Raw genomic sequence first — 15751 nt, 5'->3', positions numbered from 1 at the left:
ACTCCGATGACAGCAAAATTGGTAAGACAAGGAACTTTATTAATAGACTTTCCTCCATCCACAGTTGTAACACGAGGGAAAGAAATGGAGCAGGAACAAACCAAAGTAAAACAGTAACTATGCCCCACTTCCTTTATGGTCTTAATCAACAGGTATTTGATTGTATGATGTATTGTTATTATATAACAACATATTATTATATTATAACAATAACAATATTATAGATATTATATAGGTATGATTGTATTAATATTCCCATTACAATTTTATCCTGTGCTTAACAACACTCTTGGCCTGAGAAGATCTATTTCCTCTATTCTATCAACACCTCATCCTCATTTTGATGTTGATTGGGAAAAATTCTTCGAAGTCAACCCATCCCTCCTAGATTCTAATCACCAGTCTCTGGGGGACCAGGGTGATGGAGCATCTTCCTCAGTGATGTGGCAGGTGCTACATCCTGGTTTTGTTGGGGCAGTAAATTAAAAGGCCACACAAAAGGCAGTAAGATTATTCAGTAAATCCCACAGGACTGGGGGTGTGTTTGGAAGGCACATCATCCAAGACAGGGAGATCAGCAATGTTTTGGCTGAGGTATGCCTGTGGATATGCAGCTGAATGAAAAGTTAAACACTTTTAAACAGCAGCCTGACCCCCACCACCTTTCTAACTGCCTTAGATTTGCCTGCTGCTCAGGCAAGAATGCCTCACTCTCCATGGACAGGAGGCAGGAATTCTCTCCTTTTAACAAATCACCCAGAGGTCCAAAAAAGCCCAAAGCTGCAGGCAGTCACAGAGTGATTATGATCACCCTTCACACAGAATCATTGTAGAATGGTTTGAGTTGGAAGGGACCTTTAAGCTCAGCCCATTCCATCCCCTGCCATGGTTTATTGTATTCCACTAAACCAGGCTGCTCCAAGCCTTGTCCAGCCTGGTCTGGAATGCTTCTGCTTCCTTAGTCACTCTTGTAGGTATGGATGGGACAGGCTTCTCTCCCTTCTGACTCAGTAATGGCTTCATAACACTCCAAAGTCTGGCATGAGGAAACCCCTTGCAGATCTCCCTGGAATGCCACCAGTGGCCAAATAACCCAGAGGTTTCCAGAGATGTGGAGGGCAGCATTTCCACAGAATATGAGACATGGAAAAACTTCCACTTTCCTGTTTCCCTACCTCAATTAGGGTTCTAACTAGATCCTATTCCTAGAGAACTGCTGCCTGCACTTCCCTACCCACCCATATATGTATAAATTGGTCTGGGAACTCCCTATTACAAACAGGAATTTGAAAATACTGAACATACCCCATTCCCTAGAGCTTCCACATTTCCCTAACTCCCACATTCCCTGATTTCATGCTGTCCCAACTTTCTTACTACACTCACAATGAGAGCCACCCCAAAAAGCCTATGTTAGATAAGAAGCTTCCCTCCTATATACTCAGCAAATGAAGGATCAGCAGATGGAAAGGAATCTGTTCCCGGTCCCAAAGCTGCACCCAGCTCGGTGGGACACAACCTCCTTCATCCAGCTTTTCCCCAGAACTCAGCACCAGAGAAGAGGAATGAAAGAAGCACAAGAAAAAATTAACAGCACATATTACAAAAACAAAACAACAAAAAAAAACCAACTAAAAAAAGGAAAAATCGTATTAATTACATTCATCCATGGAATTAAGCAGCACCACCTCCCCAAATCTGGCTTAGCCAGCTCTCCTCAGTGCAGGATCTTCAGGGTGACCACCACAGGAGGCAGCAAGGCTGAGGAATTCCTCTGCAGGGATCCACTGCTGCTTACTTATGTAGATAAGCATCAAGCCAGAGCTCCCCTGAATCTTTCAAAGAGCTGCCAAGAGAGAAACAAGGCAATGAACCCCATGTTCCATCCAGAGCTTTGTGGGGAGAATTCTACAGACAGAGCAAAGATCATGAAGTGATTTGGGTCAGAAGGGACCTTTAGAGGCTGCCCCTCCCTGTCCATGTCCCTCCCCTTCTCACTGACTTGGGAACACGGCGGGTCAATACTCACTGCACGATGTCTGCAAAGGCCGTGAGCAGAGGCTTGCACTGGTACTCAATGCCATGCTTGGCACACAGGGACTTCACCAGAGGGGCCACCTTCCAGTAGTTGTGCCGTGGCATTGTAGGGAAAAGGCTGTGGGAAAAGGAGGTGCTGATTCAATGGCATCCCTCACCACCACAGGGAATCCTGGCCCCGCTGCTGTGCCTAATTCTGGAAGTGCCCCGAGCTCCCCTTGTGCCAGCCATGGATCCTCTGCCCTCTCATGTCCCTTCAGTGCCTGTGCTGGGAATTCTCCCCCACTGCCATGCAGCTTAGATCTGAAGTGTGCTGGTGCTCCAGAAATTTTCTTTTTGGAGTTCCTGTTCTGCCCCCACACACAGAGCACAAAATGAACCCACATTATCTTTTGTTCCTGTCTCAGCTGACAGAGGGACCTTGGAGGCTCTTCAGCCCTGATGTATCTAGCACTCCTTGGAACTATTCCCAAGCCCTGTTTCCACTCACTGGTGCTCGATCTGGAAGTTCAGGTGGCCACTGAACCAGTCATTGAACAAGGACTGATGAACATTGCAGGTTGCCTGGAGCTGAAAGAAAAAAAAAAAAGAAGTCCTGTTTTAAGCATTATTTTAGCAATGCCCCATCTCAAACACAGGTTTCTCATCCCCACAGGAATTCTGGCTGGACACAACAGCTCCAGGACTTATTTCCAGCCAACAAGAGGTGGCCAGGCTGAGACAGATGGATTTTACACACCCAGAACTGTCACAGATCTCCATAAACAAGGTCTCACCTGGGTAGAGAACCAGTCCACATTCTTATCATAATCAATGTGCATGGGGATGTGATTCATTTGTGTGACCCAGACAAACCAGTTGCTTTCTATAAACCTGTGCAAACACAAAACATCACAGATCACACACCCATGATGTGACAAGTCAGTACAAGACACTTGTGCACACACCAGCTGGTTGTTGCTTGACAAAATGAAACCAGAAACCCAAGCAGATCTGACCTACACACACCTTCCACCTCCTGCAGCCTGACAGGAAACCACCCCTGTCCCACTGAAAGGATCAGGAGAGAGAACAGGGAGTGATGAGAAAAATAACCAGGGGGCTGGAAAAAAGCTGACATGAAGGATTGATACAGACTGGGCAGAGAAAGTGTTGGAACTGTAAGTTGGATGATACCTGACTAACAGGTGGAGCCCCAGGGTACCCTTCACACCCAGGAAGGGCAAGTAGGTGAGGTAGAATCTGATGTAGAAGGACAGCATCCAGGCCAGGTCCTGTAGTAGAGGGGACAGGGAAAACTTCATTAGAAGGCAGAATTTCTGACTTCTGAATTTACCATCACTCCCTTTAAAACCTCCCATAACATCATCTGCTGATCAATTTTTCCTCCTCAGCCTCATTACAAAGTAACCTGACACCAGCCACTCCCTGTGCCCAGGAATTATCCTGGTTCCATGAGCCCAGCAGAGGGCCAACACCAGACAGGACATGCTCTAAAGCACCACGTTTTCCTCTGGATCTAAAGAGGAACCAAGCAGTGAGGAAACCAAAACCCAGAACACCAGAGGACATCTTCTGTTACCCAGAGGATCTTTCACAAAGAAAGGCTGTGGAAGATCCCCCTTTGCACACACCATTCCCAAATCCATACCCACATCCTTTGCTGCAGACACACAAAACTCCCAGTAAATCTGGCACTGGAATTCACCCCTAAACCCAGGAGAAGCTCCCCTGGTCCCTGTGGAGCTGACTCACCACCCACTGCTTCCGCTGCACGGCGAAGTAGAAGATGTACCACTGGAAATAAAGGGGCACCAGCGCTGGGGGACCGACTGCAGGGACAAACAGATCCATCAGTTATCCCAGCAGGATGGGATGGAATGGGAAAACCAGGGGCAAAGTGACTGCTGGCCATGGAACTGCACAGGGGGAGGTTACTCACTGATGAAGAAGTACTTGTGCTGGTGGTTGTAAGGCATGAATTTCTTCTTTTGCACACCAAGCTGTTAAAATACACAAATTACTCAGGCCATGAAGACATCCATGCACACATTCCTAAACTTCCAGGAGATGCTCCATGCAACCAAACCAGCATCCACCATCCCCTGGAACCTCAGACTGGATGAGTTTTCACCCTGCAGAAGGGGCTGGGCAGTGCCTTGCACACACACAGTGACCTGCACAGGAAGCTCTGCCCCTACAGAGGGCACAAGCTGCCTAAAAATGCTGAAATAGAAACCCACACAAACAGTTTGCTGACAAAGCAGAGCTTCAGAATTAAAAAACCCCAAGCTATGGTTACTGTTATGATACTGTGTGAAGTTTCACACACTTCATTACTGTTAATGAAGTGTGTGAAACTCCCATCTTCTTGCAATTACTCTGGAAAACAGAGAAGTGAGCATCTAGACATGAAACTGTGTCCACAAGAATGAGGGTGAACAGATTATCTTCCCTCTGAGGCTGCTAATTTTTCAATGTTTGCTGTACAAACATTAACAGATCAAGCCACTGGCTTTCTGAAGGAATGCCGTGATATCCCTGTATGTGTTCAAATTAATTCCCAATAGCCTATCCCTTACTTTCAACACAAATCAGAGCAGTTAAAGTGACACTATGAATTTACATAGCTTTTTTTTTTAAGGCCAGCAAATGCTAAAGCCACTCATTTAACTGCAGAGCTGCACCAGAAATAGAACTGGACTCCAGATGGGAACCACTGTGACACCCACTGCCAGGCTGAGACCACTGAAATAGCTTCTTTGATCAGGAATTTTAAAAGTTCCAGACAGCCCTGGCTTGTCATCTGCTGCTTCCATCCTCAATTAGTCACATTGATCTTGGCAAAAGAGAACAACTTGTAATTCTGATCTCCATAAAACTGAAATTCTCTCATCAAGGGAAAGAGGAACTTGTAATCATGGCAAATATTTCATTCTTATCTTCCAACACTGCAAAAATAACTTTGAGTGAAGTTTTAAGAATATAAAGATGTCAGAATTGCTGGAACATTACTGAGGCATATTAGGGACTAGTGGAAGGCCAAGTAGCACCATATAAAATCATGGACACTAATTAGTGTCCAGGCTCTCTGCAGCTTCCCAAATCTGAATCCTATTGCTGTCACTTCCCAGCTTCTCTCAGGTCTCACCTCCACAGAGAGGGTTTTCCCCAAAGCAAAAAACAAGGGGTGCATGTTGACATCGGGATCCTTCCGGAAGCAGTTGGGTTTGGCATGGTGCTGGAAGTGGAGGTGATTCCACCAGCTGGCTGGGGCTCCCTGTGGGAATGGATGAGAAGAAAGTGCCCTAAAGAAAGTGGATCTTCTGCCCTCAGTTCTCTCCTTAGCCTGGGATTGGTTCTGGCTGCAGAGCAGGGCTCTGGCAGCCCCTCCCCACAGCCAGTGCTCACCTTGAGGTGGCCGATGACGAACTTGTGCACCCAGTGGTTCCACCTGGACTTGCTGAAGACTGACAGGTGTCCAAAATCATGCTGGAGCCAGCCAGCCTGGGCCTGGAATTAAGAATACAACAGGGCTGCTGGGGAAAAAGAGCTGTCAGGAGGGTCTGTGTCTGAAAAGGGCTTTCTTCTCCCACTCCCACGCTCCTCACAACATATCCCTGGATAGCAAAAGCGCTTCCACTGCCAGGGCCCAATCCCAGCTCTCCTTTTTCACTACACACCAGCGCACTCCAGACTCTGCCTAATGACTTTTAGTCCTGGACAGTTGTTTCCATGCGGAAGGGAAAATAAGTCATGGGAAAAAAACAGCCACAGAGCTGAGAACCAGCATTTATTCCCTCACAAAACTGCTCTGAAATCGGCAACAAAGTCTCCTTTAAGGAGCAGCTTGCTGCTGCCTCCTCCAAGTACTTGTAATTCCAAGGGGATCAGCTGGCCACAGGAGGAATAGCTGGGGCTTTGAGAGCTGCTCTGCCCTCTCCTCTAACTCCCTGCAAGTTCCCATGGGAACACAGTGGCTTGGCCCCTGCACACTGCCTCGGAGTTCTGGCACCGTGGAGCTCAGGACGGGGCACGGCTTTCATCGCGGGGAAGGCTGGAATAAGGAAGGCTTTGATGGAATATGGGGAGGGAAAAGCAAGGCAAAGCCTGCTCTACCACGGCAGCGTGTGTAGTTTTGCCTTTTGGTGGAATTCAGAGAGAAGCAGGATCTGGGGAAGTCCATGATGATAAGATCTGTCCCGTGCTTATGGCAACAAGCACCCAAGTCCCAAATTTGGCTTTTTGGGGCTTATTTTGTGGAGCTGCTCACCTGGACAGTGCCCAGAAGCACAGCAGAGAAGAGGAAAGGCACCAAGGATGCTCCAAAATACCAGATGATGAGCCAGGCTGCAACATCCAGCATCAAGATGTGGCAGAGATAGAGGATGAAAAAGATGTGGTTGGGCTGGAGAAGGCCCATCCTCTCCACAGTGGCACGGAGCTCACGGAAATCCTCCACCAGCTTTTTCTGTGGGGAGACCCAAAAGCATCCACTGGTCAGAAAACACCCCAGGAACATCAATAGAAGCATAGTTTTCCCTCTCAGGGATGAAAAGGGGGAAAGCTGAGGGTCACCTGGAGACAAATCTTTACTAAAACTACAAATAATGATGTGAAATGAAGCTTCAGCCAACAGTGATTCCAGGAAATCCTAACATCTTATGTACAGGGAGTCCACCCTGCCAGTCAGAAAAGTTAAAGAGTACAATTTCAACCCCAAAACCAAGTTTTTATGACACTCACGTTCTTGCTGGGCTCAAAGCTGGGCTGATCTGGTGCCAGTTCCCCAATCAGGAGAGGGTTCATGTACTTCCTTACCAGTGCCTTGTCAAGATGAAAAGCAATGAAAGGATCCTGAAATGCAGACAGAGGAACACGATGAAGAAAAAACATCATTCAGGTGGCAGCAAAAGAAACCTATTCCATAATATGCTGGACCATTCAAAAGACCCCTGGTGGGGAAGCCAGTTACTTTTATTATTTAACTGTGGTGTCAATCTCCATGGCAACCAGGTGAAAAAACACACTAGTGGCTGCTATCACTACAGATTCTGTCCCTGTATTTAAATTACAAATCCTGTAGGCACACATGGCACTTTGGCATCTAATTCCTGATCTCCCATTTACCTCCTTTTTGACATTTCTCTCCTGATGCCCAAATTAGCTTATTTTTACAATCTCCCTCAACCTCGGGATGTGGGTTGTTTTAATTTTCTGGGGCAATATTTGCTTGCTGGGCATTACTTAGTAAGACTCCTGCACCATGCATTGTTCATCACTATCATTTCTAGGCCACCACTGTGTGCTTTTAAAATAAAATGTGCTTTTAAAAGATCTCTAGTCAGGAAAAGGGTTAAAAACCCGGATGGTGTTGCCAGCTCTAGGTCAGCTGTAGCATCCTCCCTGCTCAGGGTCACTGAATAAAGGAGGGAAAAAGAGAGGGGAACCAACATTTGCATTTTCTCATTAGAAAAGGGGTGAAAAATGGGGAGGAGTATGTGGGCAGTGCAGGGGAAGATGGTACCACACATTTAGACCAATCCTTTCCATGGAGGCTGTAAAACCTGGAGTGCAATCCCAGCTGGGGGTCAGGGGATGGCTGACTGCACCTTCTAGAAATCAGAATAGCGAGCCAGAGGAGTTCTTCCTTTACTTCCCAGTTTTTTCCTGGCTTTGTGAAGTCTCGTTCTTTTGATCCCCAGGGACAAAACCACTGGGAAATAAAACTTGGCAGGGGTTTCTGAGCAGTCAGCAGTTCAACAGCAGCCAGCAGTGGCACTGATATCATCACCATCACCTAAAGAATGCAGCTGGCTGCAATCCCAAAATGCAGCCCTGCTCACTCCACGGGCTGACCCTTTTCTGCTCACAGAAACACAGAATGCTCGGGTGAGAAAGGCTCTTCAGCGCTCATCCCATTCCCCCCTGCCATGGACACCTTGCAGGTTGCTGCAAGCTCCACTCAGCCAGGCCTGGAACACTTCCAGGGATGGGGCTCCACCACTTCTCTGGGCAACCTGCGCCGGTGGCAACCTGTGCACCCTGCCCTCATGAAATATTGCAAATTCACTTGTTATTTTTGGCTCTAAATGATATTCCTACCATGGGATCTTCACGTGGAGATCTCCAGTTCCAGCCTGGCTGAAACACAGTCCATCAACACCATCCTAGAGGTGGATTCCCACCCCATATCCACCCGTGGGTCCAAACGCGCGCATTTGGAGATATTCATGGAAAAGGCACGAGCAGACAAAGGAAGGAAACACCACTGGCAAAGCCACCCCCCACCCTCCTCCAGCAGCATTTACTCCACTCCGCAACAGCCGCCGGCACTCAGACACGAGCGATTCATTCCTTTTTCGCGACAGAAACACGACTTTCAGTGACATTCTGCTCTAGTGCCATCTCTCGGGTTCGGGAAGTTCGAGGAGGGCGAAGGCACCCGCCTTGCAAACAACAGCTCTGCCACCGCGGGTGCCACTCGGCTGCCAGCACCCGACACTCCCCTGTGCGCACAAACTACCGAGGGGATTGTTTGGGTTTTTTCCCCCAGGCTGCGGTTTTCAGCCATTCCTTGCAACAGCACTCCCAAACAATTCCCGGCGGAGCGTGCGCGCTGTGCTCCCCCGCACGCCGCTCCCGGCGTACGCGCGTGTGGCACAGCCGAGCGACACGGGCTCCCGCCTGCTCCCAGCCCCGGGACCCCGCTCCCGGCCCCAGGAATGCTGCTCTGCCCCCAGCCCTCCCTGCCGCGCTCACCGTGGCGTCCTGCCCGGCGTAGTGGCTGATGACCCGGGAGCCCCCCGGGTGCCTCCGGCAGAAGCGGCTGATGTCGTACACCTTCCTGTCGATCACCAGCCAGCGCTCCTGCGGCGCCGGCCCCCGCCCGTTCCGCTGCCCGATCTCCTCCCAGGTGAAGCGCCGCATCCCCCCCGGCACGGGCTCCGGACCCTCCATGGCCGGGCTCGGCTCGGCTCGGCTCGCCCCGGCTCGGCCCCGCTCCGCCTCCCCGGGCCCCCCGCCCAGTGGGCTGCGCCCGCCGTGCGCCCGCCCCCGGGGCCGAGAGGGGCGGCCGGGGCAGCGGGACGGCAGGGCTGGGATGGCTCCCGGGATCCTTTCGCTGGGAGCAGCGAGCCCCCAGCACTGCCCAGCCCATCACAGAGCCACGGGAGCGGCGGGAAGGGAGCCCCGGAGATCGTTCAGCTGAACGCCCTGCCAAGGCAGGGTCGTGTGGAGCAGGTGGCACGGGATCCGGGTGGGTTGGGAGACTCCGGAGAGGGAGACTTCACATCCTTCCTGAGGTCCCTGAGCCTCCTGTCCCAGTGCCCGGCCATCCTCAATGTAAAGAAGTTCTTCCTCACGTTGAGGTGAAGCTTCTGGAGTTTAGTTTATAGCCTTTGCTCCTCATCCTGTTGCTGGGCCCCACGGAAATGTGTTTCCAAATGCCACATACACGGGTTTTTGAATCCAGGTCTCTTCCAGGGCTTGTTAACCCTTGACAACAATTCTTGCTCATGTCCAACTTAAACTTCCCCTGGCGCACCTTGAGGCTGTTTCCTCTTGTGCTGTCACTTGTTACCTGGGGGAGACACCGACCCCCAGCTGTCTCCACTGTCCTTCCAGGTGATGCCTAGAGAGGCTACCTGGAACAGAGGCCACACAGAGTTAAAGGAATACAGTAGGTATTTATTAAAAGGCTTTCAAAGGATTCACCTTGGGCACAACAAGAGCCTGGCCATGTCTCTACCCAAGATGGACCTAAGATGAAGTCATGAGTTTTCACACTTCTATAAGTTTTGGTCCATAGACATATTGGGGTTAATTGTCCAATTACAGCTTCAGGTTATGAAGTCCCATCCTGCCAGACTGCTCTCCTCAATTTGATTTTTTATACTTTTGTACTCCAAGCTGCAATGGTGTTCTTGGTTCTCAGGCTGGAAAAGGATTGTTTTGTCTAACTAAACTGTGAAGACAACTTGCTAACACCTTATGTGAAATTCAGAATTATATACTAATGCAGTGCAGAATCTGGAAAATATGAAAGCTACAACTTAAGGCATCACAGGGAGTTTCCCTTCCTCACATTCAAGTTCCTTCTTTTGAACCACTTTTACAAGCTGTTTCTCCTTATTTCTATGCTGAGTGTAACGTATCTTCCCTACCCTTGATTTTGCTTCCCCTTTCCAGCAGATCCCTCCCCCTCTTCCATCTGTTCTGCCTCTCCCTTCCAGCTGCCTCAGCCTTTCCTGTTCCTGAGGCTCCTTTTGGCTGCTCATGCCTGGATATGCAGCCAGAGGGAGGGAAGGTGTTGCCACAGGTAAATCACATCAAAACCCTACAGGTGATTCTTCAGACAGCAGAATAACGCTGGAAGAGTGAATGATGCTAAAACAGACCCATCCCTCTGTGTGGGACCTCATCTATATGAGTTACAAATTTAAATTCCTCTCCCCACACTCATCTCCCTTTCCATAGCAGCACCAGCCTTCTCCCTGAACTCTCGTTATTGATCCCAGATTTCTTTGTTTCCATTCACACCTTCCAATCTGACCTACTTACAGCAATTCCAGTTGAAGGTAACCATAGAAACAAAGAGCCACCAGGCTGCATCACCTGATGGCTACATCACATATTGGAATTCTGTGCCTGCAAAATGCTGGATAGAACGTTTTTCTTTCCGTCCCTTCAGCAATTCATATTAATAAATATTAATGGATGTTTAGTATCTTTTAAAACATAATTATATTGAGAACAATGCAGTAATTATTTCAAATTCTCTTTTTTCCCCATCACCAATTGCACAACAGAATATTTATCCTAAATTTAGTTGATATTTATGATCTTTTATCATGAATACAGGGGACATGCACAGATCAGTTTTCTTTTTCCTGTATTTGTTAAAAGCAAATAAATTTCATCTTCCTACAGGAGTTAAACCTTTGGATACTTGCTTTGAGGAATCTTAACAGGCAAAAAGCACCACTAAACTTGATAAAATCCACTCTTGTTCCCTTCATGTGCTTCCTCTGGTTTCTGCAGCTATAAGGGCTGTTAGTGCCTTATTAACACAAATTATACAACAGCCCTTGGAATTTTCTTCCATGCTCCTTCTGACATTAAATTCCTGGCTGTGATGGTTTTCCCCTCAGCAGATGATTGAAGACAAGCCATGGAGGCTCATGGAACCACCACAAGCTCTAAGCAGGGAAGGTTCCTGTGTCCTGCCAGCTGCCAGCAGTGCTTGTTTGCCCTGCCCTTGTCCCACTCGGGATCTCAATGGGTGTCTCAGAGACAAGAACAGGACCTTTGTCATAAAAACTGCCAGGGAAAAAAACAGCTGCTCTTATAGACTCACCAGCATCCTGCATCCAGCTGGGATTCCTGGCATCAATCCCTGCTGGAACACAATTCACCAGGTAAAATGAGTCCTTGTTTTACCTTCACTGCTTCCATCTCTGTATCTGCTGTCACCATCACGCTGTGACCCAGCTCCCCAGACTACCAAAACCACCACCACGAACCAAACCCACTACCACGAACCACCAAAAATCCAAGGGGAGGGAAGAGATGCTCTTTGGCTCACTCCTCTGATCAGCCTGCAAATCTGGTGACTGGGACCACCAGAATTTGGAGGATATATATTAAAATTCCTTATTTCACTACCATGACTTGGCTGGAACATGCTTTAAAGTACCCAAGTGACCTGGATTGTGAGGGATCACTAAATATTCACTAAATATTTGGGCATCTGGTGACCAAACCAATAATCAGAGAGAGAGAGATGAGTTGAAAGGATTGCAGTCTTTCTTTTCTCCTTTTAGAGAAAATGAGTTACAATGATGGATGGTGAGGTCTGAAACCACAGAAATAAAAATAAAAGGAAAACAACAAATGCTGAAGAACAGTTTAAAAGGGCAGAGCCTAAAAGAAGACTCAGTTCTTGGCTTTGATTCAGCCTAAGAAAAGCTAAAGATTCCAGGCACAGGGGAATTGTGGTGGCATGATTTACAAGCTTCTGTCATCAGTGCAATTAAAACAGCCACGTTGATGAAGCAAATGCAGCAGGAAACCACTAATTTAGTCATTGTGTTACTACCAGGGAAGAGCCTGACAGCTCCCTGTAACACCATTCCTGCACTAGGCTTAGGATCCACTGCAAGCAGAAGAGGGAGAAACTGGAAATATTGCCTTTATTCTTGTTGTATTATTGGGAATGAGATGGAATACTAGAATAAGTTGGCCTAAATGAGTTAGTGTTGCACCCAGAACTCTTTGTTAGGGTTGCTAACACTTCATACCCACAATAAAGTCTTGATTTTCCATACAAACAGTGTAACTTCATGGAATATTTGCTCAGCACTCTGCTCTAATAACTCAACTGAATGTTAAATGCAAAGGTGACTGTTTAGATGCAAAAAAGACTGAGATTGTGAGGAGTTTGCATCTTGGCAGGAAAAGCACCCAGGAATTACTCTGTGTAAGGGAAGAGATAAAAATAAGCTTATTTTTTGTCCTTCAGAAGTCATAAATTCAGATTAGCAACTGAGGGAGTGAGGTGGTGATTGTTTAGAGTTCTACACTTTTGAAAGCAAAACCTGAGTAAGGAAAAAAAAGGAAGGGATCTGATGGTAACATGGGAATACTTTCACTAGAAAGCATTACAAAGCAGCATCAGAACAGAGCATTTCTCTCCTTATTCCTGCCCTGCTGCAGTGTCTGCTGCTTTCTGAGCGGGATTCCCTCCCCTGCTCCCCTGGCAGCTTGTGCCCTGACCCTGATAAACCCACGGGCAGCCCAAGATCCACTGCAGAATGTGGAATCCCTGCCAGCCATGGCCACACAATGGGGATTTCTGTTCCTTTGTTGGTTGTATCCCTCAAAAAGTTCCTCAGCTCTCAGCCACTCTCCCAGGACTAGAAAAAAAAAAAAAGTGGAATATGTCAGAGTAAAAAAATATTGAGGAAATCTTTGGTAGCAGGTTGTTTTAAATACAGCAGGTTGTTTTAAATACATGCTACAGACTGCTACAGAATTCCCACCTAATCACTGGGTTCCCTCACCTCAGGTTCCAGACTCCAGCCCCCCATTCCCAGCCCAGCTGTTTCCCACTATGCTTGAATTTATTATTCAATTTTTAATTTATTTTTATGTTCAGAGATCCTCAGCCTTTCCCTCTTGTGAAAGACAGGGTAAACCTGGGGTCCTTTATCTCCTTACGTGTATTTTTCTTTGGCAGAAAGGAAAAAGGTAGTAAAAAGACTATTAAAAGTATCAAAAAGTTTAAAGGTGCAGCTAAATCTGATTTTCACTCTGTTTTTCTCCCCAAATCCTCAGTTCCTGCCTTCTTCCCCCTCAGAAAGCTGCTCTGTGTCTTTCCCTTTTTCACTGCTCTTTCCTGCTGCCTCCTTTTCCCACCACAAACCTTGGAGCCACCTGGCCTTACCAAGTGATGGATGTCCTACTATAAACTGGGGGGAAAGGAGGATTTTCCCTGAATCCATGAGGATTGCAGCACAGCTACAGGGTATTTCCATGTGCCAGTCTGCGTGCTGCTGTCAAACTCTAGTCCTTCCTAAAAACCAAATTAAAAGAAACTTATCAGACCTTTCCAAAAAACTTATCAGACCTTGCCAAAAAAACTTATCAGACCTTGGCAAAAAACTTATCAGACCTTGGCAAAAAACTTATCAGACCTTGCCTCCTACATAAAACACCACAATGGGATGAGACAATGAACACAGAAAATGTTGTGGTTTTGCTACATTTTTAAAGCGCTTTCCTCAGGGAAAAGGAACTTCTTTTACATTACACTGTCTCACGCATTGGTTTAAAGATACCTGAGCTGCCAATTTTCCCTGTTTTTTCACCATTCCAGTTTTCTCCAGTAAGAAATCCTTCACTGACTCATTACTGAAGAGCAGACATGCCACTTCTAGGTGTGCTCCCTGCAAAAACTCTTGCACTTCTACATCCCCCTTTCCCATACTTTGCTCCCTTTCACAATCCTCACCTTTTCTGCCCACATCTCGTGACTCTTTGGTTAAACTCAGGGCTTTTATGTCCCTCACACAAGCTCTTTGTGCTGCTAAAGCTACACCGGGCAGCGACCGCAGCCTTTCACCCACTTGGCCACAGAGCAGAGCCTGTTCTCCTCTCTTTGCTGGGGCTGGTTTGTGTCCCAGGAGCCAAAGAAAACTCGGAACAAGCCCTGCCTGAAGCCTGACAGCCTGGCTGGCTGTGCTGCAGGAGGCTGAGAGCAGCAGGGATTATTTTAGAAGCATCTTTCAATGGCTTGTCATTAAGTTACGGTGCAATTTTCCATGGGAAATATCCAGGTGGGGAGTTCTGGGAGCTGATTTTGCTTCTTTGTCCATCTACAGGTAAATTCCAAAATGGACCAACCTCCTTTTCAGCTTATTTCATAGAATCAACATAGAATCCAGGAATTATTTGGGTTGGGAGAGACCTTAAAGCTCATCCCATTCGAACCCCCTGCCATGGGCAGGGACACCTTCCACTATCCCAGGCTGCTTCAAACCCCATCCAATCTGGCCTGGGACACTTCCAGGGATGGGCAGCCACAGCTTCTCTGGGAAACCTGTGCCAGGGCCTCAGCACCCTCACAGGGAAGGATTTCTTCCTGAGTTGTACATATCCAGGCACACCTACAGGATTAAAATCCCCAAACTCAAAGAACTCAGCGAACTTTTCCCTCATAACAAGCAACAAGTTTCAGATCCACCTTAATGTGGTGTCTGGCTGTAATTTACTCTGATCCTTGTCACAGGGCTATTTTGAACCAAACTAAATAAAACTTGCATGTCTTAGCAAAACATTCCTGACATTTCTGACTTTCCTCGCCCCACACCACAGGCAAAGATTGTCCAACGGGCTGAAGCCATCCTGCAGCATTAACACCAGCCAGAAACAGAGGAAAGCTCTGGCATGGCTTGGCACAAAGCCAAAGAGAAGAGATTTAGATTGGAAGAAATCCTTCCCTGTGAGGGTGCTGAGGCCCTGGCACAGGTTTCCCAGAGAAGCTCTGACTGCCCCATTCCTGGAAGTGTCCAAGGCCAGTTTGGACAGGGCTTGGAGCAGCCTGGGATAGTGGAAAATTTCCCTGTAGATAGCAAGGGATTGGAACTGGATGGTCTTTAATGTCCTCTCCCACCCAAATCCTTCTGTGATTTTATGGTTAACCCTGTGGGTTCCTTCCCCTGCTTAGGCCCTGCTCTGCCACTACAGAAAGGATTAATAATCCTCCCACTTATTCATGCAAAATAATCACAGGAAAAGATTCCTATTGCCAGGAAAGCTGGGGATCACACCTGCCTGGCCCTGGAAAGTGGCCACAGGTCCTCTCAGAGGTAATCAAAGCTGCAGGGAAAGAGGTCTGTGTTGTTTTTGTCCTTGCCACACCACACCTTGCGTAACCTAACACAGGAAATGTGTACTATAAAGTGCCCCACGGCAAGGAAAAGATGGCAGAGATGGAATTATCCCACCTGTTAATAAACGCATGGCCTGGGGCAGGAGAGCTCAACCAGCTCTGCCTGTGCCACAGGAAAGCTGTGAAGTCTGGCAGCCACCAGCCTGGCAAAAACAGAGCAAAACAATGCAGATTTTGGGCAAAACAGCAATAGCTCCTTTCTGAGCTCAGCAGTGAAGAGCGGGGTGAGAAATCTGGGGGGGAAAAGGCAGAAAAAGGAGG

At 47.7% G+C, this 15751-nt stretch overlaps 1 protein-coding gene across 1 annotated transcript; it reads right to left on the bottom strand.

Moving 5' to 3' along the window:
- Nucleotides 1-18: 18 nt before the first annotated feature.
- LOC135303750 (acyl-CoA (8-3)-desaturase-like) lies at nt 19-9058 on the bottom strand. Its single transcript, XM_064425873.1, has 12 exons — nt 8800-9058; nt 6784-6894; nt 6311-6508; nt 5449-5550; nt 5189-5317; nt 3980-4040; nt 3793-3869; nt 3214-3311; nt 2814-2910; nt 2528-2607; nt 2030-2155; nt 19-1846 (listed from the first exon to the last, which is right to left on the bottom strand). The coding sequence occupies exons 1-12, from the start codon at nt 8995-8997 to the stop codon at nt 1795-1797; spliced, it is 1329 nt and encodes a 442-aa protein (XP_064281943.1). The 5' UTR covers nt 8998-9058; the 3' UTR covers nt 19-1794.
- Between the last annotated feature and the right edge of the window lie 6693 nt (nt 9059-15751).

Source organism: Passer domesticus, chromosome 6 (genome assembly GCF_036417665.1).
Source record: "Passer domesticus isolate bPasDom1 chromosome 6, bPasDom1.hap1, whole genome shotgun sequence".
Lineage (NCBI taxonomy): Eukaryota > Metazoa > Chordata > Aves > Passeriformes > Passeridae > Passer > Passer domesticus.
This window is presented reverse-complemented; position numbering and strand designations above follow the sequence as displayed.